Source organism: Oculina patagonica, chromosome 5, assembly GCF_052425735.1.
Source record: "Oculina patagonica isolate OP01 chromosome 5, crgOcupat, whole genome shotgun sequence".
Taxonomy (NCBI): Eukaryota; Metazoa; Cnidaria; class Anthozoa; order Scleractinia; family Oculinidae; genus Oculina; species Oculina patagonica.
The window spans coordinates 6,699,100-6,720,833 of NC_135762.1; the positions used below are offsets into that span (position 1 = coordinate 6,699,100).

The 21,734-nt window shown below is 37.6% G+C and overlaps 1 protein-coding gene and 1 long non-coding RNA gene across 2 annotated transcripts; both read left to right on the forward strand.

The window, feature by feature from the left end:
* Nucleotides 1–3,098: 3,098 nt before the first annotated feature.
* On the forward strand, nucleotides 3,099–18,443 carry LOC144653933 (uncharacterized). Its single transcript, XR_013570844.1, has 3 exons — nucleotides 3,099–3,183; nucleotides 11,600–11,672; nucleotides 16,822–18,443. It is a non-coding gene; the product is annotated as an uncharacterized LOC144653933 (long non-coding RNA).
* Nucleotides 18,444–19,267: 824 nt separating this feature from the next.
* Nucleotides 19,268–21,397, forward strand: LOC144654253 (caveolin-1-like). Its single transcript, XM_078514336.1, has 2 exons — nucleotides 19,268–19,776; nucleotides 20,956–21,397. Exons 1-2 carry the CDS (start codon nucleotides 19,651–19,653, stop codon nucleotides 21,292–21,294), a joined length of 465 nt encoding a protein of 154 aa, XP_078370462.1. The 5' UTR covers nucleotides 19,268–19,650; the 3' UTR covers nucleotides 21,295–21,397.
* Nucleotides 21,398–21,734: the final 337 nt, after the last annotated feature.

A 21,734-nucleotide genomic window follows, 5' to 3' on the forward strand; every position in this document is an offset into this window, starting at 1 on the left:
GCACTTTGCTAAGTCTTAAAACTTTACATTGTCTAGTCGTCTACTTCAATCGTTTATTTGTATTGTGTGAGATACATTTATAAATTGAAACCATCATGTCATTAAGTAATAATGCAATCTCGACAACGTTTTAGATATTATATTATGCACACTAATACAGCTCATGCAAGCCCTGTGACTTACACAAACACAGTCGGACTGAGTGCTACTTAAGTAACTGCTTCGTGGTTTCTGCTGTACTGAACCCTGCCTTTCAAGGCAAAGCGCCCGATTTTAAGCTTCTCAAGCTTCTCAATGTTCTTGTTACTATTAATGCTCACAACAATACAATACAAACAAAGAACAATAAAAGTTTACAAGGGTAAATGTATAAATGAAATGAAAAGAAACGCGCTTTACAAAACTCTGCACTGCTTAGCAAAAAAATAAATAAATAAATAAAATAATAAGCACAGAAGCGATTTAGCAGGAAAAAAGGTAGAAATCTATATGGTGGCAGAAAAATATAGGACTGTTGGTGACATTTTCAAGGCAGGGGGCAGTAGGGCTAAAAAATGGAATGCCAGGGGATACAAGGGATTTCTTATTTAACCTTCTTAAATGAAATTGTTCAAAAGTTCCCATTTCTTCGGAGTGGTGGTTTTTAAAATCTGTTCTGTTTCATATGCAAGTTTAAAACAACGCCGGAAACCGTCTATGTGGGGGATAGTTTCTTTTGTATGGCAAAGCCAATATTAAAGATGTTCATCTCCCGTGTGTCAGATGAGACTGGGAGAAACAAAGATTCGAGTATAAAGCAGCCAACGAATGAAACAGTGTCGAAAAAACAAAATTAAACTTTTTGAAACTAATCTTTAAACAAAACTTTTGAATTTTAACTGAATCAACATTAAAAAGGGAAAGTCCCTTTCGATCACGTGATTTCTAAGAAACGACTGAAACGCCATTTTGTGCAATTCAGGCTGCAGGGCTGATCCGCCAGTCAGATATCATTAAACAACTCAAAGGTAAGAAAACTATTTCTTGTAACTGCTTGAAAGATTCAGGACTAGAAATTTATTTAGGTGTGTGTGTGTGTGTTTGTAGATCTTTTTAAACGCGGTATCTTGGCGTATTTTTAACTTATTCTTGAAAGCGTTCAGGACACTGACTTCGATTATCCCTTTAAGCTTACTTAATGAAACTCTTGGGAGAATCTGAAAGCAAGAGCTGGAAGAAGATCTCGGCGTTTTGATTCCTTCAGGTAGCATAACAAAAGACAGAACAATTTCTGAAGAAGGGGACGAAGCGGTCAAAGAATCACAAGCTCGATTTCTTTGAGAAAACGAAATTTCAGTTTCAACATTAGCTCAGACACACTAGGGCAGGTGCGGCGGAACTTCGTTCAATATGCATAAAACTCCGCTTTGTGAAAATTTACCCAAAAAATTCTCAAACGTGGTACTGAACTGTATAAAAATTGATGATCTGAACTCATATTCGGCTCAAGCCTGCTATCTGAGGAAAGAGCGAAGCCACGGATATAGCGGGGTAGTTTGGCTCAAAGTTTCGAACATTTGCATCACGTGTCCTGTTGTTTATGGTGTGTCTACCTTCGACTACCTACAAACATACATTAAGAGATGGCTTTTAAATGCAGCATTTCTGTAGTCTTATACTTGTTCCCTATATGAATCTGTCCCTGAATCTGTATCTGGGAGGTCATAGATTAGATTTCTGCCGGCGACTCCGATTTTTTCTTTGTCACACGCTCATGACAAATAATTAATGCACATTTCATCTTTTTCAATTATTCGCAAAAGTTAAAATTTACCATTTTGTTGAATTTCTTTCTCGCGATTCCGAGAACAAGAATGTTCTTTCGTAAAATGACTCCCTTCATAAGTCTCGGGAATCTTAAGATTTTGAGCGCCTTTTAAAAAATCTAAGAACGGCCGAATAGACTTTCAACACCACAAGTATTTGAATCGACCAAAAAGAATATTCAAATCAATATGTACTGGGGCTGGGGCAATCGTACACTGGCAGTTTGTTCTAGCGGGACTGAGTGTCCGCAATGGTGATTACCTTGGTGGCGTTAGATACTGGATTTCCAGATTGGGCTCATGTTGGCAAATGTAGCTCTTGCTTTTTGCAGGCGTGATACAATATCCTCTTCTGTCCCAACATGCAGGTCAACTTGCTTGGGTGAACAAATGGAAATACGCCGTAAAGTAGGCCTATTATTTTCCTCTCGTTTCTATTTCTTTCTAATGGCTTCTTCCGCTTTAGCTATGTCGATTTTTGGCCCAAGCGGTGTGTAGTTTATGAATTAAAACCATGTTACATATGGTTAAATTGACGGTGAAAAGGTGGGAAGTTACTCGAAATCATGACCTGAATAACGCATAGCATTATACAGTTGGGAATTTTAACAAATTTTAATTCCGTTTGTTTCTGTTTAATTACACTATTTGTTTGTTTATTTAAGGGCTACAACGTATACTTATTGGACACCAATAATTGTGTTTACTCATGTTCTTTACGTCTTATGTGATGTGAAAGTTTGTTGATTTCCTTTCTTGTCATTCAGAGAACGAGATTTTTTCGAATGTCATAGGTCCAACTCTCAGGAGTTTTTAGATTCTAAGCGTTTTTCCAAAAATCTTAAAAACGGCTCAATATATTTTTTGAAAACTTTCTCCACCATGCAAAAGAAATTCTACAGTGTTATTAACATTGATACACTGAAACGCTTTTAAATTTAATGTCAATCGCAGATGCGTTTGACCCGAGCATACATTCAAATCAATGTGTACATCATTCCCTTGAGAAATGCCTGTTTCGGAATATTTTTTTAACATGCTTACAAAAATAAAGAAAGGCAATATCTCTTTAGTTTACTTTGTTTTTTTATTTATTTATTTTATTTCGACGCACATAAGCTAATGTATTTTCGAAACTCTGATATCGCGTATACTCGGTGATCAGTAAAGATTTCCGAAAAGCAGCCTACGAATGGTATGGAACAGTCGAGAAAATATTAAAGCCTAGCATTACCTCCCTATCGACAAAACAAAATTTTAAACAATATTAAAAGGGAAAGTCCCTTCCCATCACGTGATTACTAAGAGACTGAAACGCCATTTTCCGCAGTTCAAGCTGCAGGGCTGATCCAGTCAGATATCATTGAACAACTCAACGGTAAGAAAACGATTACTAGTAACTGGTTTAAATATTCAGAACTAGAAATTTATTTAGGTGGGGGTGTGATTTGTGACGATAGGTTTTTCCTTGCTTTGTGTGTCTGAACCGACTTCTGAACTGTAACTGGAAACGCGCTGAAATGTGACTGAAATATGACTCAAATATGGGGAACTTAACTCGCTAGAGCACCCACTTGCTGCGGAAACGGAGTCTTGTCACAAACTCCTAGGTACACGGCGACCTACTTCAAGGAACTTACTACAGACATAAGGCTAAGACAGAACTTGAGTTCAACAGTAGTTTATTCGTATGTAACATGTAATCTTCGAAGTAATCACACCGTCGATGTTATCCAAGAAACTTCACAATATCGCTTGCTTATATATGATTTTCTAGGTACAAAGTACAAGTCTTAAGTAAATAAGGCCACGTATACAACAAAAGATGTTAAAATATTCTTTTCGACTGTTAGATATCTAAACTGATAGAAGCATTATGCAATACAATCTCACTTATGAAAGAAGCTGATGCAATATGAATATAAAACAAAGAAATTATCTTAAGTGCGCGGATGTACAAGTACAACGTTCATCATGACTAAGCGAAAATACAAGTACAACGTCCATTGTGATTAGCTAAGATACGACAAGAGCTTATTGAAATCAGAAGGCTACTGTTGGCTTTTCTAAAGTTTTGAGATTATTTAGTGAAACAACCTTAACGTAAGTAAATGCCATCATGCGTATAGCCTCCCACGCAGTCGTTCTTAGGGGCGATCGCGTTACACTCCTCCTCACGAACGCCTGCTTAACCGAGGCCAACATTCCTTTCCGCCGCTTAGCCAACCAGATTTTACCTACTAAAATCCGAAAGGTTGACCTTGACCGCAAGACGCTCTCCGCGGGGCGAGATCAGAGCTGTTCCAAGTTTAGGATGTTCCCGGGGGGGTACTCCCATATATGTGCTATATAGGTATGTGCCGCCCGATAGTGTATGGTTTTTGAGCTTCTCAGTCCTTAAATAGGGTATCTTTTTTGCTCCTTTTGGCAATGTGTTCCCGGTGTGATCCTTAGATAGGGTACCTAAATTCTATCAGCTAAAAAAACGCCCAGCTAAACGTAAAAAAGCATCCGTTCAAGTGTTAGTAAAGCGATTTTGATTTTATAAAAATTTGTGTTTTGCTGTGCGCGGTTAGCCGTTATTTGCGTCGTCACGGAACGTTTCTTCCTCCCTTAAATAGGGTGTCATTTTTCAGTTTTGGGCCTTAAAAAGGGTATCAATTTTCGCTTTCTTTATCCTTAAATAGGGTCAGGGTTTAAGAACCTGGGCGGCACACCCCTATCCGAAATTTATGGGAGTACCCCCCCCCCCCCGGGAGGATGTTTCGCTTAAACTCTTTCCGATGAAAGTAATTTCTGAATTTGCTGGCTTCGGTAAATCGGTTGTTTATCAAGCTTGTCCTTTGATGTTCGACAGTCTCACCGATGCTTTGGCTCCATTGTGACTTCGCCGTTCGAGAAATATTATTTGGTGCGCGGTTTATTTATCGTTCAGCGTTTGCTCGAAAGAAAAATATTTTTTGCAACCATAAAATCGAAGGACCGTCAAACTATCGACTGGAGAACAACAATGCTAGCTTTGTAACACAACATTGAACGTTTTAACGAATTTGAGAATCGTTCAGGGCAAGTTTTACAGAAGGAAAATATAATCACCGCGCGGTAAATTTGTTATTGTGGTCGTTATTTCAAAGTCATACGCGTTCGTCCACTTTGATCGGTTCATTGACTCGGAAATACACTAGATCTCTTCTTTGATGCTAACGTAATTCTCTTTCGCTTTTTTCAAGCTGACAGAGCCTGCTCTCATAGCATTTAGCGGATCCACAGTTGTGATATTTTCAGTGTTGATGTTTTCACAGATTACCGATTTGATGAGGCAAGGTAAATCAAACTGAACTTTTCCAAAACTTCTAAATCTTCCAACAGATGATTGAATCAAAGCGTCGCACAAAAAGCACTTGAATTCAAATCGATGTCATTTCCCGTTGTCTCAGCCATCGTAACATGCCGTACTATAAAAGTGAAATATTCAAGCCTGCATCTCAAAGTCGGAATTCGCGGGAATAACGATCATTTTAATTGTTGACCGACAGACAATACCTCAATGGTGATTGGTAGGTTTCCTGGCGAGTAAAACAATGGGAAAGGAATGTTGGCCTCGGTTAAAGGGACATTTTCACGGTACTGCGCATGTACAAGTTCTGACGCAAGCAAAATCACTTCTATTGTTTACAGACCAATCGGAAGCGATATGTCAATATGCAAATCCTGCGCGTATTTTGTCCGTGTCATGGAATTTTCGTGAAAGCTGATCGATTGACTCGTCTGACTCGTTCAAATCAACTCTCTTCACAATTTCAAAGCTCATGCTGAAAATGTCGCCAGCATCTGGCAAATCATTCAACTGCCAGTGTTATGGTGTGTGCTCAAGGAAAGACAACTGGAAAGATGAAAGCAAATCGAATGATTTTCCTTGCAATCACGCGGCGAGCTATACGACAAGATACCTCCGCATTGCTTTGTTTATATGTCTGGAATGATTGATAAAAAGCGTATAACGAGAAAGTTCAGTTTTCCTTATACTTTAAAGCTTGTACATTCAACGCTTCTGTTATGATAGAATTCTCTCACTCGCATGAAGTTGCTGTGAAGATAAATCGGATAATTCGATTGAAACGTACGTTCGAATTCAATTTTGAGATGCAGGAATACAATCGCGAAAACGTCGATGTGGACATGAGATTTCTTAGCTTATGCCGCGATCCAAAATAGTTGAAACTCCTTGTAGATATTTTCTAAATGGTATCAACAATCTACCGCTGTATTTTGTTTTGCAAGAGAACCTTGTAATCTTTATGCAGTGAGCAAACAATCTGTGTGATCGCTCGTTTGTATCTTATCGCGTCCACGGTCACATCACACCTATAAATTTTATTCAAACGCATCAAAACAATGTTCATACGAACCCGCACATTCTACAATTATGAATTTCTACATGATCGATCGTGATGTCGCTTACAAGACTCCGTATGTTAAATGGCTTTTTCGTTGCCCAAATGCCTCAATCAGTCGACAAAACATCACTCTCGGGTACTTGAGAAATAGCTGACTTCAGTTTGTCTAAGCGGAACGACAGATGACAATGTTTAACGACGGATTCAGTTGGATTTAACAAACGATCGCTACTTTGAATTTAGTGTTGACCCGTATGAAACACGATCGCCCCTAAGAACGACTGCGTGGGAGGCTATCATGCGTATAACCATAAAATGAAATAAACGAAACAGGTTATAATTTTCTAGAGTATTACGGAAACATAACACTATTTGATCCGAACTTAGCTATAGCTAGTTTCTATTATTGAACTGGTCGAGTGAAAGAATCGATTACGATTGTTTTACTGATTTAAGATTATGTTTCCTACTTGAAATCGATTTTTTAAATATATACTTTTTTACTCCTCACAGACTGTAGATCTTCTTAAACGAGGTTTCCTTGGCAAGTTTTTAACTTATCCTTGAAAGCGTACAACACCGACTTCGATTCCCTATTAATGAACTGTTTGAGAGAATCTCAAAGTATAAAGAGCTGGAAACAGATCTCGGCGTTTTGATTCCTTCATGCAGCATGAGAAAATAAAACAATTATTGAGTTATTTTTTCAAAATAGCTCTTTAGTCGGCGCGATGTTCCGTGACTCAGTCAGTGGGTCAGTGGGTCAGTGAAGTATGTTTGTTTGTCACACCAATCAGATTTCAGGTACTATCAGAACCAATCAAATTGCAGTTTATAAAGGCGAAGTAATCTGACGAAATTATGTGTCGCAGCGTGTTCGTTGAAAGATTAATTGGTGAGTTGTGAATTATCATGGATTTGAAACGTATTCGTAGTTTGCGAATCAAATTGTGAGCTTCGATACAAAGTTCCCAACTTCGGCCCGAATTAATTAAATCCTTCTGTAGTTATGTTATTAAAAAGGGCTTTGCTACGCTAAACTGCGGTGAGGGTAAAAGGCGGAATGAGTTTGCGGAATGGCATGTGGCATGAGTTGCGGAATGGCATAATTATGCGGAATGTAATATACGCGGAATGATTCATCGACATAAATTATACCAAAAAGCGCGCCAAATTTTAAAAAAAGAAGCCGCCTTGTTAAATACTGCTGGACGAGGAAATTTCCATTGAACATCGTTGTAAAGATCATTTCCCCGTTCAAATCAACGATTTACGCCGAACAGTACCAGAGAAATTACTTTTGCTATTTGCCGTGACGCTTCCGAGGACTTGAATTTTCGACTAGCTGGCGTTGGCTGAGTACAGTGTGAGTAGTTCTGTAAACGTGAATGAAATCTCTCGTCTATTTGCCTCAAAATACAGAACGATATTCGTTCTAAAGCTACGTACTTCAAGGCAAGACACACAACTGTCAAGTTCAACCCATTTGAAGAGAAGTTTTTAAAAAGACAACGCATTTAAATAAATGAAAGCATGCAAGTGACGTGTCGTGTTGTTAGTCGCCCGCGAAATATTGTGTGACCGTAACACTGCCTTGTTCCAGGAATCGTTTCTTTCTAAATGAAAACTTGCTTGGTGGGAAAATGCTAGTGGTTTCATTGAAGACAACTACTTTTGGTATATTTCTAGCTTTTTATTACAGCGATGAAAAGATCGTGACACGGCTTCTCCGCTGGTGTGACACTATTTACACCGCAGTGGATTTTATCGATGTGCGTCTCGTGATCTTTGCGGTAGGATAAAATGTATGTTTAGCGAATGATTTTCTTTTCCTAAGAGAAAGCCAAGTATTCACAACAAGTAGGCAGTGATAATTACTCGCCGGATTCCTTATCGCCGGTAAATCTGCAATGCGAGCTAGATCTGAAATACGATAGCTTGTTTTTACCGTGCAGTGACTATAGTCACTATATGAAAGTTTCGCTCTACTCGATCGGCCGTCGGTTGCCGCTTTTTTACGTTTATGTTCAAGTCTTCCACTGAGTTTATATAGTCTTCATAATGGCAGGCGAAAAGCTAGTCTCCTTCGCAGCCCGGCACTCGGGCCAAACTGGGAGCGTTGCGTGATTTCAAACCGATCGAGCGGCTGCGAAGGAGACTAACGAAAAGCAAGGCTGGAAGACTTCTAATGAAACAAATACGCCGTAGTGTTCGTAATCTCTCTGCTTTGTACCCTGTACTTACTGAGGCTGAGATGATATCCGCCAAAACTCGGCTTTCCGTCTCGATGTTTTGTTTAACTTACAGTATTAAAGGGTCGCGTGTAAATCTGGTAAATGGTAACCGCTACATGAATATTAATACAAAGATGTATCCGAGGCATTTTTCGGTTCGTATAAAGATCTACGGTCGGATGCTTTTCCTTATCTTTTGACTAAAAAAAGCGATAAACCGTCCACAGAATGGGAAAGCCTTAGCATTGAGGAAACACTGGCCGCCGAAATATTTTCGTAGAATCCGTGAAGAACATCATGCGTGAAATCAAAGACTCTATGCTATCTTCAATCGATTGTCATCATTAAGCCCGCAGTATTTAATAAAGCGGCTGCTCTTTAAAAATTGGCGCGCTCTTCAGTATAATTTATGTCAATGAGTCATTCCGCGTAAATTACATTCCGCATAATTATGCCATTCCGCAAGTCATGCCACTTGCCATTCCGCAAACTCATTCCTCCTTTTACCCTCACCGGCTAAACGGTTGGAAACAAATGTCATAAAAATAAAAAACTTTTATGTTCAGCGAGCCGTAAACATGTTGTCTCGAACAAATTAGTCTTCCCTGTCGCGTCGCGTCGCGTCGCGTCGGCTTCGATTAAAATAAATTTTACATATGGGTAAACCATCCAGTTTCATCCGGTTTACAAACGCAGAAGACTTGAAATTGAAGACAGTGAAGATTATGCCTCACAGAGATCGTTAAATATGTATTTTCATACAAAAAAGTAAAAATTTGACCAAAATTCTACATGCATGATATTTAATTATCGGCAAACACTTGCGTGATCGCTGATGCGAAACGTTGTCTTGCACTTCAAGCTACTTTCCTTGACAAATTCTAAAATCTTCGAGTTCAGAAATCGCCATGACTTTCGAGCAACATGTCTTGTTTCTCCTCAACTACCAAACTTGGAAAGTTCAGTCGGGCCGAAGTCGGGAAATTTGTATCGATGTTTGCAATTTGATTCGCAAACTTGCACCGTAATTGGCAACTTCATAACAAAGTTTCCAATTTACCAACAAACTTCGCAAAGCGGGCGGCCAAAGTAAAATGAAATCAACTGTAAAACATTTCGTTCAAACATTTAACATTTCGTTCAAACATTGAACCGGTACAAGTAACTTTACTGTTAAAAGCAACTACGATCGATTGCAAAAACAGAATAAGAGCGTGCCATTTCGTGACAACTTGATAACTCAATTAGTTCTTGTTTGTTGAATAGAATTTACGTTGTGAATGAACGAAAATCTTTGTTGAACAATTTTGACAGGAAACAAATACTCCAGGTGTACTGCGCTTTAAAGAACTTTTCCGAAGAGAGTGTTTTTTTTTTATTTGACTCGTTTATTACTTCGTTTATTATAGTACTTTTCGTTCAATGTCTATATGAAGACGTGGCTTTTTCGAGAAAAACAAGGGTATCGTGTTACGTTCGTTTTAAAAAAAAACAAAGGTGTCATGTTACAAAAGTGAGAAAAACAACGGTATCATGTTACAGTGTTTAGCAAATACTTTTGACTTTTTAAAAAGTCAAAAGTATTCCGTAACAAACAAAAGTAACCCGTTACGGTTGCTACAAAGCTAGCAATCAAAATAACCGCTTTAAACAGAATAAGAACGTGCCATTTTGTGACATTTTGACAATTGAATTAGTTTTGTTTTTTAATTAAATGATGAAAATTTCCGCATTAAATAAAACAGTTCTGATGTATCAAAATGCATGTAAAAATTATTTTGTTTGCAAGCAAACTTTGTGCAAAAAAGTGACTCCGTGGGGCGCCATACACAAATAGCTCAGCCCATGGCATAAACCATCCCAACAGGACAATCACCCAGTTTCACCCCAAGCCACCCCATAAATTGAAAAAATAACTCCTGCACGCTTGGCGTGCCTATGTTTTCTGGAGGAGACGAGGAAGCGGTCAAAGGATCACAGGCTCGATTTCTTTGAGAAACCAAAACTTTAGTTTTAACAAACTCAGACACAGGGGCTTGTGCGGCGGAACTCCGTTCAATTTGCATTAAACTATGCTTTGCGAAAATTTACCGAAACATTTTCAAACTTGGTAACTGTCTTATGCGTAAACTTAAGATTGGATTTCTGATAAACAAAAATAAAATTTCTTTGATCTTTACTATGAGTTTTTACTTTTCATTCTTTTAACAAATGTGTCATGTGCCGTTTCGACGCCGTGAAAATTTTGTTGATTTTCTAGCTCGCCATTCCGAGAACGAGATATTTTCATATAATAACTTCCGTCATAACTTTGGAGAATTTTTAGATGTTAGCACTTTTTCAAACATCTAAAAAAAGGCTCCACGAATTCTTTTAAACTTTCACAACCATGTAAAGAAAACCAGAGTTCTTAGATTATTAACATTAATAAACTAAAACGATTTCAATTTTATGATGACAGAGGCGTTTGAACAAAACAAAGAGTATAAATTATTCAAATCAATGTGAACTTCGTTTCTCCGAAAAATGTCTGTTCCGGTATAAATATATCTTAAAAGCATGTGTTAAGGAGCCAAATATTTAATTTACCGATAATTTTGTGATCAAGCCAAGATTAGGACACATACCTACTACCATGTGTACTACACTTAATTCTTAGACACCTCTATTGTTTGTCATAGAAACTTCGCGTTCAAAACCCGCCTCACCTGTGAACATGTTTGTTTGTTTCTTGCGACCTTGACTACTATCTCCCTTAAATAGATACAAGGTTAACTCTCGCTTAAAATAGTCGTGTTTATCTAGTTGTGATTGGTTAAACTTTGTTGTTTGAGCGAGTTTTCTCAACACATGTTTGCTAAAACAAAGAAAGGTAATAAAGTGGGATATAAATAATTAAACCTCATGAATGTAAAAACAAGTTTTCGAGTCGTGCATGTGTTTTTAGAACTTTAATATCACGTATAGTTGGAGAATTTAAGGTTTTCATCTCCCTTTTGTCAGAACAAACTGGCGAAACAAAGTTTTAAGAATAAGCAGCCAATAAACGGAACAATGTCCGGCATAACTCCCTCTCGCTTTTTAAAAATAAACTTGCCGAAACAAAACTTTTAATTAGTAAACGTTTAAAAGGGAAATTTCTTTTCTATCACTTGATTTGTAGGAAACTACCAAAACGCCATTTTGTGCAAATCAAGCTGCACAGAGCTCTGATCCAGTCATTGAACAACTCAAAGGTAAGAAAACGATTACTGTACTGATAACTGGTTTAAATTAAATATTCAGGGCGGGAATTTATTGAGATGTGATTGTAGACATTTCTAAACGAGGTTCCCTTGGCGTACTCCAAACTTATCCTCAGCGCACACTTCATTGACTTCGATTGCCTGTGCTAAAATTAAACGCTCGAAAGAATCTCAAAGCAAGAGCTGGAAAAAGACCTCAGTGTTTTGATTCCCTCATGTAGTATGAAAAAGACAGAACAATTTCTGCAGATGAGGAAGAAGCTGTCAAAGAATCACAAGATCGATTCCTTTGGGAAAACAAAACTTCAGTTTGGAACTCTGTTCAATTTGCATAAATCTCTGCTTTCAAAAATTTACCGAAAAATTCTCAAACTTGGTATCTATCTTATGCGTAAACTAAAGATTGAACTTCAAATAAAAAGTTGCAATTTCTTTGATGTTTAAAAAAAGTTTTAACCTCTCATTCTTTAAATAAAGGCCCGTATACTTTATCCAAACCGCTAAAAGCCTGAAAAGCGAGGCAAACGCTGCTGCTTTGCCGATGAAATTACTTTAGAAAACGTCAAATCGTGTACTGAACTTATCTTTCGACGTCATGAAAGTTTTGTCGATTTTCTAGCTCGCCATTCCGAGAACGAGATTTTTTTCATATAATAACTTCCGTCATAACTTTGGAGAATTTTTAGATGTAAGCACTTTTTCGAACATCTTAAAAACGGCTCCACGAATTCTTTTTAAACTTTCACAACCATGCAAAGAAGACCAGAGTTTTTACATTTCTAACATTAATAAACTAAAACGATTTCACTTTAATGATGACAGAGGCGTTTGAACAAAACAAAAAGTATAAATTATTCAAATCAATGTGAACTTCGTTTCTCCGAAAAATGTCTATTTCGGTATAAATATATCTTAAAAGCATGTGTTAAGGAGCCAAATATTTAATTTACCGATAATTTTGTGATCAAGCCAAGATTAGGACACATACCTACTACCATGTGTACTACACTTAATTCTTAGACACCTCTTTTGTTTGTCATAGAAACTTCGCGTTCAATACCCGCCTCACCTGTGAACATGTTTGTTTGTTTCTTGCGACCTTGACTACTATCTCCCTTATATAGCTTAAAATAGTCGTATTTATTTAATTTTTGATTGGTTAATTAAGCTTTGCTTGCCTTATTCAGTAAAGTTAGCTGTGTAGATCCTAGTACTTTGTTTTTGAGACATGTTTTGAGCCATCTGGTTTTGTCTTGGCTAAAAACCCCTGGTGCGTTCTCAATAGGCATAAAAGGCTTGACCGTTTTGAAGTTTAGATTAGATTAGATTAGATTAGATTAGCAAAGATAATAAAGCGAAAAGGATTAATAGAGAAGAATAATCAGCCTATCTACAAGAAGACTATTGGTACCTTTTGTTGTTTGAGCCTCTCAACACATGTTTGCTAAAACAAAAAAATGCAATAAAGCGGGATAGTAATTAAACCTCATGAATATAAAAAAAAACGATCTTCTTTCGAGTCGTGCATTTGTTTTCGGAACTTTGAAAACACGTATAAAGGTCTACATCTCCCTTTTGTCAGAAACACTTCAGAACAAACTGGGAGAGACAAAGATTCAAGTAAAAGCAGTCAATAAATGGAACAATTTTGAAAAATATTAAAGCCCGACATAACTTCCTTATCGCTTTTTAAAACATAACTTTAAACAAAACATTTAAACTTTTAATTACTCAACGTTTTAAAACGGAAATTCCCTTTCTATCACGTGATTTGTAGGAAACGAACAAAACTCGCAACTGATTCAAGCTGAATAAAGCTCTGATTCAGGCAGGTCAGTTATTGAACAATTCTTAACTGGTTTAAATATTCTGAGGGCTGGAAAATTATTTAAGCGTGATGGTAGACAGTTGTAGCCCTGTCTAAATGAGTTTCCCTTGGCGTACTCCAAACTTATGAAAGCGTACATTAAACCACAGGTAACCAAAGCGTACTATAAGAGCTTGTATGGATTTGAGAACTCTTTTCACCGTTGAAAAGTTATAATAAAACTTAAACCCTTACCTGGTGTCACTTTATTGTCTTTCTAGTCCTTTAGAAAGCCATACGAGCGATTCTTGTCTTTATCTTTCAGGCCCGTAGGGTGGGGGGGGGGAGAGTCGGTTAAAGTCGGCATTTTTGGGAAGTTATAGAAAGATAACAAAATTACACAAAACAATCAAAAGACTGTCACCGGTCGATTACACGGACGACTAATAGAAGTTCTAATCTTTTGGATTGGTTAATTGATGTTCGTCTTGCTTTCCATCCTTGTCGTGGCGCCCGCGGCAATCAGAACTAGTGTTAGTTGGCTGGATAAGCAAGCATGCGCATTTGTTGTTTTGTAGATTTCTGTACAAAGCGTCGGACAAAGCTCTTAGTCTAAGACAGTGTGTAAGCATTGCAAAATATAATCCTAACTAAAATTTCTGAAAGTTATGGAATTACCCCCGGGTACAAACAGTTATTCTGTACTTGCTAAGACATGGAACATGTTCCGTAGTTGTTTCTAAAATACAAAATTGTATAACATGTCAGATAATTCATCATTCTTTCTATTTCTTGTCCACTCATCCACCCTGCATGTAATTTATATATTTGTAAGAAGATAAAAAGCGTTCTCTGGTAAAATATTTAAAAAAATTATGAGCTTTCGACAGCCAGACTGTCAGACTGCTGTCTTCGACGGATAAAAATGAAGTGATAAAATGGACCTAAAAATTTGAATATGACTAGCGAATGGCATAAATTAAAAAGTTAAAAGTATGTGTAAAAGAATGTTAAAAGGAATGCTAAAAGTGTATAAATTACTGTTTGTTTAAAAGAATGTTATATTGTCCTGGCAGAGGGTACGAATTGTTGTCGGCCTCGACCGTTTTTGCCGTGTGCCACGATTCAAGTGTCTTTCTAATGCGATTGTTGCCCTTGTCAATTATCTCCGCGTTTTCAAAGGCGTGATCAAGATTAAAAAAAAAAATTTTATTTGTGTTTTGAAAACTGCCGCTAAATTAAATGAACACACGGGCATTTCTGAACATTTCAGAAATTTTTTGGAATGAAAGTTACTTTTCGAAGAGCTAATATTGAAGGAAATGCATCCCACCTCAGAATGATTTCACAATGGAGGAAATGGCACTTGAGAGAACCTAAATTTGCAAAGTTTTGTGGGGGACACGCCCCAAGACCCCCCTAGGGGCTCGCGCCTTCGGCGCTCGTGCCAGTACGCCTCCGGCGCTAAAAAATACCTCCCAAAAAAAAAGAACGCCCCACAACAGAATCCACCCAACGGGCCTGCCTTTCTTTTAGCACGCAACAGACGGTTAAGGCGGTTAAGTTTCACCATTTTCTTACAAAGTCAAAAAATAACGGAAATTAATGCAAAATCACTGCTTATGAAATGTTTCATTAGCAATTCCATTGCTTATGGATGCAAAAATAATCAAATCGTACAATTCTGTTTCAAAAAACTGGAAAAAATAAAGAAAAATGTTGAAAATGACGATTTTTGGCACGACCTGCTTGTAATGGCAACGTCAAATATCATGGACACATGATTGACGTATCAAAATTTCCGCAAGGGATGAATGAACAGCTACTGAAAGTTTCAGCATTTTATAGTAAATCCTCTTTTAAAAATTTCGAAAAAAAAAAAAAAAAACCCGTACGTCCGAGAGTTATATTACTTCCAAGCAGAAGCTGCATACGTGTTCAATGTATCTCTTTATTTCAGTTATTTAGGCTGCATTCATTATGTATCCTACAGGGGGGGGGCAGAGGATTTTAGGGGGGGTTCTCAAATTTTTAGAGCAAAAAAAGGGGGGATATGAAAATTGTTAAATATCTACTGGGGGGATGCTTATTTTTTGTAAGATTCTGTCTAGCTTTTGTAATAGTTTTAAAAAAGTGAAAAAAAAAAAGATAAATACAGCAGCTTCTTTCAAGGATTGTAAGCAACAAGGGTACCTCTATTATTCTGAGAGACTATAGTAGCTATTTGAAGTTTTCAAGTAGTGTGCCTGGCCTGTAGATGTAATGTTTCGATACAGCATAGAAAGTAAAACATCAAAAATGGAAACATTTAATGCAACCTCAGTCTAAGCAGTGCAACTTTATTGAATCAATGAATGCAAAAGAAAACAATGTAATTCAGTGCACAGTTTTATGAAATTGAACAACAAATGTGCACTTAAATGTTCAATGAAAGAATATGAACAATATGACTGGAAAACTATCACGTCCACGTTTGAAAATATGAACAAGCTATACGTCGAAGAACTTAACAAATATTTAGACCGTCATAAACTTTCTCTCCTTGGGAAGAAAAATTATAAGATAAGGAGAATAATGGCACATGTCGCACTTGAGAGGAATGATGCTGAACGCCGGAAAATTAGGGTGAAGAGGATGGCAACAGCGGAGATGAATCCGTGGATGAGTGTGATAGTGAGAGTGATGATGATGATGAGGTTGTTGCTTTTGTCGACGAGAGTGACAGTCAATACTCCTGGTAGTACTCGTACACGAGCTGGCAGGCTATCTATACCTAATTTGCGCTACTTAGACTGGCTGGCATAGGTATGACATAAACTGTCAAAACTCTCTCGATGTTGTTATTCATCATGTCTCTTGAAATCTCAAACATATATACCTTATTATAGGAAATTAACGATACATGTTATTAACGCGAATTTCAAAAATTTGCATTAATTTTATTGATGTTAACTTTTTTACTATAAGGATTTAACCAGAACCTTTCTTGAATTTGCGTTAATTTTATTACGCGTACATTTTGTTCGCGTTGTTAAAATGCTTCGTTATATTCCTATAATAAGGTAGTGTACTATTATACAGATATTTATTTTGATATTTCTTGTGAGGGAGGAGGGGGGGGGGTATTCATTTTTCGGCTGATTGCATGGGGGGATTGTGAAAATTTGTATGGACCTTGGGGGGGATATAAAAAAACGAGCCGCTGGAAAAAAAAAATCCTCTGCCCCCCCCCCTGTAGCATACATAATGAATGCAGCCTTACCACTGTTTACAACTTTTTTTTCTGATGGAAACAAAAGAACAAAAGTTCTTAATCGTATTGTGATTCTTCAGCTTTTGCAGTCGCAACATCTCCCAAAAATGGCACGGTGGTTGTTGGTTGTCGCACCGATTGCAGCAAAGATGGTATTAAACATCTGTGCACCTGGGACAAGCCCATTCGTAGATTTTCTTAAAGCGGGAATATGTTTGACGTCTGGTGATATGGTTGGCTTTTTCGAATGTGCACTATCGGGAGCTGGAGACCTTGTTACCTTGGGGCTTTCGAGCAGCGCTAAGGAAGTAATCAAAAGTAGTGCAGAAGTAGTTGCCAAAGCTGCATTGGAAGCGGTGACGTTGAATGGGAGGCAGGAAGGAGGATTGTTTTATTTTCCCGCTCTGGCTGAAATTGGACTGACCCGCGCCTGATAGGGGGTTGAAAATTACGTGACCCACCTCCTTTGCTCAAAAAATTCATTATTCTGTAAGAGGTTGGAGTTTTTTTATTTGATTACCGCTTTTAAAGTGTGATTTCCTACACACACCACCCTAATTTTCCCTGATGGACAATTTCTCACTTCTTATACTAGCCTTATACTAGTCAAACTTTGTATACTGGTCTTTGTATACTGGTCTTCTTATAATATTTTATTATTTTCATAATTGATGTAAATAGTTTTAGCACATCTTTTTAACTTCTTTTTTTCTTGATTATTTTCTTTTCATTCGTAGAAATTAACTAGCATTTTTTTGCTACTCTGTAATCCGAATTGAAATAAATTTTATTGTATTATATTGTATTGTATACTAGTCTTTTTTAAGTTTCAGTCCACATATTTGTGAGTTAAGTCCATGGGAAAATTAAGACGCAAACATTTGGGAAATAAATATTCAAGAAATACAGAAATTGATAACAGAAACTACTACAATCATTGTTTATAATTCATACATTTAATTGCAAAGTTTTAGAGAAAAGAGTTTACTGGTGAAAGCCTAAAGCGAAGAGTGAATCTATGCAGAAAACTAATGTTGTAATCACAAGCCATCTAGGGGAATCAGGGGGAATGCTCCCCCGGGTAATTTTTATATATGGGCCTCCTGAAATCGCTAGAAAATCATTTAAAACTGGTCACTTCGAGAAATTTATCAATTTATACTGATATAAATAAGATGACCCACCCTCTACGTATAGATCAAAACTACATAACCCACCCTTTTTCGAGGGCTCAAAAACTGATGATCCACCCCCTTTCTGCTCCGGCCCACCCCCTCTACTTATTGACCAGTCCCCCATGAAGAAAAATAATATCGATTCTATAATCGCAAACAAAGTAGGTATAAGTGACTTAAAATGAAATCAGTTTTTTATCGTCTTCGAATGATGATAACAATTGCAGTGTAACGCTCCCCTTCTGTGCGAGTGCATTCTCGTGTATATCGTTCATGATTGTTATAAGTAAGTAAAACGGCAACTTTATAAAGTACATATAGACAACATTTGTAATTGTTAGTGAATTTATAATGTAAAAATAATTTTATTTTATTTTATTCTATTCTATATTTACAGGTAACATAAATGTATTATTTGAAAATAGATAATCATTTAAATTTGTCAAAATAGTCGTTTGCGTCCGCCTTGAGATGTGATGCTGTAGTCGCCAGCTGTAGAAAACCAATAAAGCTTTGTTGTTGTTGTTTTGTTGTTGTCATTGTTGCTTCACTCCGGTTTTGAAAGTGTTGTTTTGAATTTCACATTGAAACAGCAAGCGTGATATTTCAGTTTCACCTTCTGTGCAAACGAATGTAACACGATACTTTTGATTTTCTCCTAAACGTATGTAACATGATACTTTTGATTTTCTCCTAAACGTACATGTAATACGGCACTTTTGTTTTTGTCGAAAACGAATGTAACTTGACACATTTTTTGGCAAACAGTGCGACTTCGATGGACGTTGTTTTGCTTTTACTATTGAAACCAATTATAACACAAATATTATTTTGTTGATTTTGAAAGTGTAACATTCTTTATGTATAAACACAACTAGTAATTTGAACTCAAGAACTAGACCGGACTTACTTTTAAAAACTAATTTCTTTTTGGCATTTTCGCTCTGTACCGCTCAAATCAGCTGGATAAACACAGTCGCACGTTACAGGTTTTGTAGAGAATCTGGGAATGGATCGCCAAGCGGAAAATAGACTTGATCGATTATGAATTTCACTCAACGAGAACAATAAGAACTGTAAAGAGGTTAGTGAGGAGAATTTACCTGTTTAAATTACGCCTGAACGGGTACAGCAGGTAGCACGCCTTTCGGGTGTTCTAGTGACAATTTGTACTTCATCTCGAGAACCTCGACAGGTTAACGTTGAATAAAAAATTTCCTCACCTACAAATGACAAACTTCTAGCTTTAAAAACAACCGTGTTTAGGTAAGAACTTTAATAAAAGCAGAGGCCTTGACAACGGTTATTTTTCTTTATATATTTCTCATCAGGCTGATGTGAAATTAAAAAGGCGATTCCTGTTCGGCCTAGCCTCCCACGCAGTCGTTTTTAGGGGCAATTGCAATTGTGTTTCACTCCGCCCTACAACGACTGCGTGAGAAAGTATGTTCGACTAGAACGAAAAAGGAAACGAAAATTAGCGACATATTTCCATTTAGTCACATTACGTGTTGTTCGTGTTTCCTTTGTAGATTTCTAACCCTTTTTTGAAAACAGGTGAACAAACTACAGGGTCCTAAAACATTACCGACCAATCACGTCTCACTATTTACTCTTCACCCACGTGGCTTTACCGTACAGTTGTGTTTTGGTTTCCACTGTTATTTCACCATATTACTACCGTTACTCGCGTGAAAAATCTTTTGTCCGAAAAATAAGGGAACGGTAATTAAGATGTCGTCGACAGATGAACTACGCGAAGTCCAAGTTGAGATCAAAGGCAATGAACACGAAGCACAGCATGGCCACCATATGAGTATGAGCGACAGAGATCCTACGGCGATGAATGACCACGTGAAGGTAAGAAGAAAAACCACGACAAAAATCTAAAAATAGAATTCAACCCTTCGTTTCTTAGGGCTGATTTACACGGTGCGACTTTCTCGCATGCGACAAGCTTAACACAGGCCTACGACATGAATTAGAACCATACACGTGCGCGCGTCTATCGTAAGGATGTTATTTACAACAACGATTTTTGTGCAACAATTTTGCTCGAAAAATCGAACTTTGTGTAACATGATCATGATACCGGGGACGATTTTTCGCGCAACTCTTGATTCCGCAACACGTTGCGAGTCAGCTGACGTTTATTTTGTGCCAGAATAAAAAAGAGCACAACGTAAAAGTAGTTCTCAATGGCTTTCGTTTGAATGGTCGCACACTAGGTTTATTTAACAGCCCTTTAAAAGAGAAATGATCAATCAACTTTCATTTGATTGGACAGATCCCTCAGTGCAGTTAATGCTTTGTTAGTGGCGCTCGCGTGAGTCTAAACTGTTAAATTAACAGGCCTAGGTGTATTTCTCAATATCTAAACAAACAGTTAAATTGCAAGAAAATAAACTCTGAAAATAGTGTTATGTCATTATCTAACGGTTCTGCGGTTTGTAGCTATTACTTGTTGTAAAGCCAAGTATAGTGTTTTTGTAAAACTGTTCTCTTTAATAACTAAAGATCTTTTTAAGTGAAAAGCAAACCGTTACCCTCTATGTGCCGTAACATGTACATGAATTATTTCTCGCTACTGGTTCACATAAGTTTCTTGCAACATAAGTTCAGTTGCAACTTGGAGAAATTGCTTATTTAGTGAAATAAAAACAGTTTATCTTTGGTTATCATTTATTAAATCCTTCTGACCAATCATGATCAATATATGCTTCGAGAAAATATGAAAGATAACGCAAGCATGGGATAGCCTGCGTAGCAGGTTTCTGTGTACCGTCTCGCGTGGCCTTTTCGCGATCTCGAGCTCGTCCCTCTTTAAAACGCGCGCTAAAAAACTAGACAGGTGCCTGCTACGCAGGCTAAGCGTGGGACAAAGAAAAATTCTGAGTCCCTGACGGGAATCGAACCCATGGCCTTCCAGATACCGGTTGGGCGCTCTACGGCAACTTTTTAACTACGAGATAACGAGCTAGAGACTCGTGCTGAAAGAGACTGAAAAAACTAACGTCCTTTTTTTCTTGTCTACTGTAGGTATTTTTCCAAGACGTGTTTGCGGAACCCGATGGCTCTCACAGTATCGACGCGGTCTGGCGCACAAGTTTCACGGCATTCGTTAACACGAAATACTGGTGCTACAGAATTATAACAGCCATTCTCGGCATCCCGACCGCGGTGCTTTGTGGGATATACTTTGCGTGTCTTAGTTTTGACTACATTTGGTGCATAATGCCATGTTTACGGGCATATATTATTGAGCTGCAGTGCCTAGGCAAGATTTTCGGGCTTTGCCTGAGGACATTTTTCGATCCTTTCTTCGAATCCGTGGGAAAGGTATTTGGTGGAATCAAGATTTCTTCGCAATCCGTTTAAGACTAGCAGAAAAGACTGTGACTTGGAGGAACATTTTTGCCGTGAAGTCGTAGAAATCCCCAGTCAAATCACTTTTTATATTATGATCTTCGGGCAGAACTGAACGTGTGAAGCTTAAAATTTAATATAGTTTATTTAATCTGTCATGAAAATTTGTATAGGTTTTCCCATCGAAACTTGTTCTGTCGTGGACTTTCGTTTCTTTGAATAAAATGTTTCACCGGACATGCCGGAAGTTAGCCCCGTGTGCAACCTAACGTAACTTTTGACCTTGATTTTCTCTGTCTAGTACTTGCTCCTCCCTTATGGATCGTACGTTGCGCGAGAAGCAAAATAAACGCTGTTAGTTTTTTTTCTGGAGCGTCTTTTGTTCTTGTCTCGAATATCCTCGCCACAAGTCAGTGAGAATCAAGGCCTACTCAGAGTCTACCTAAATAATT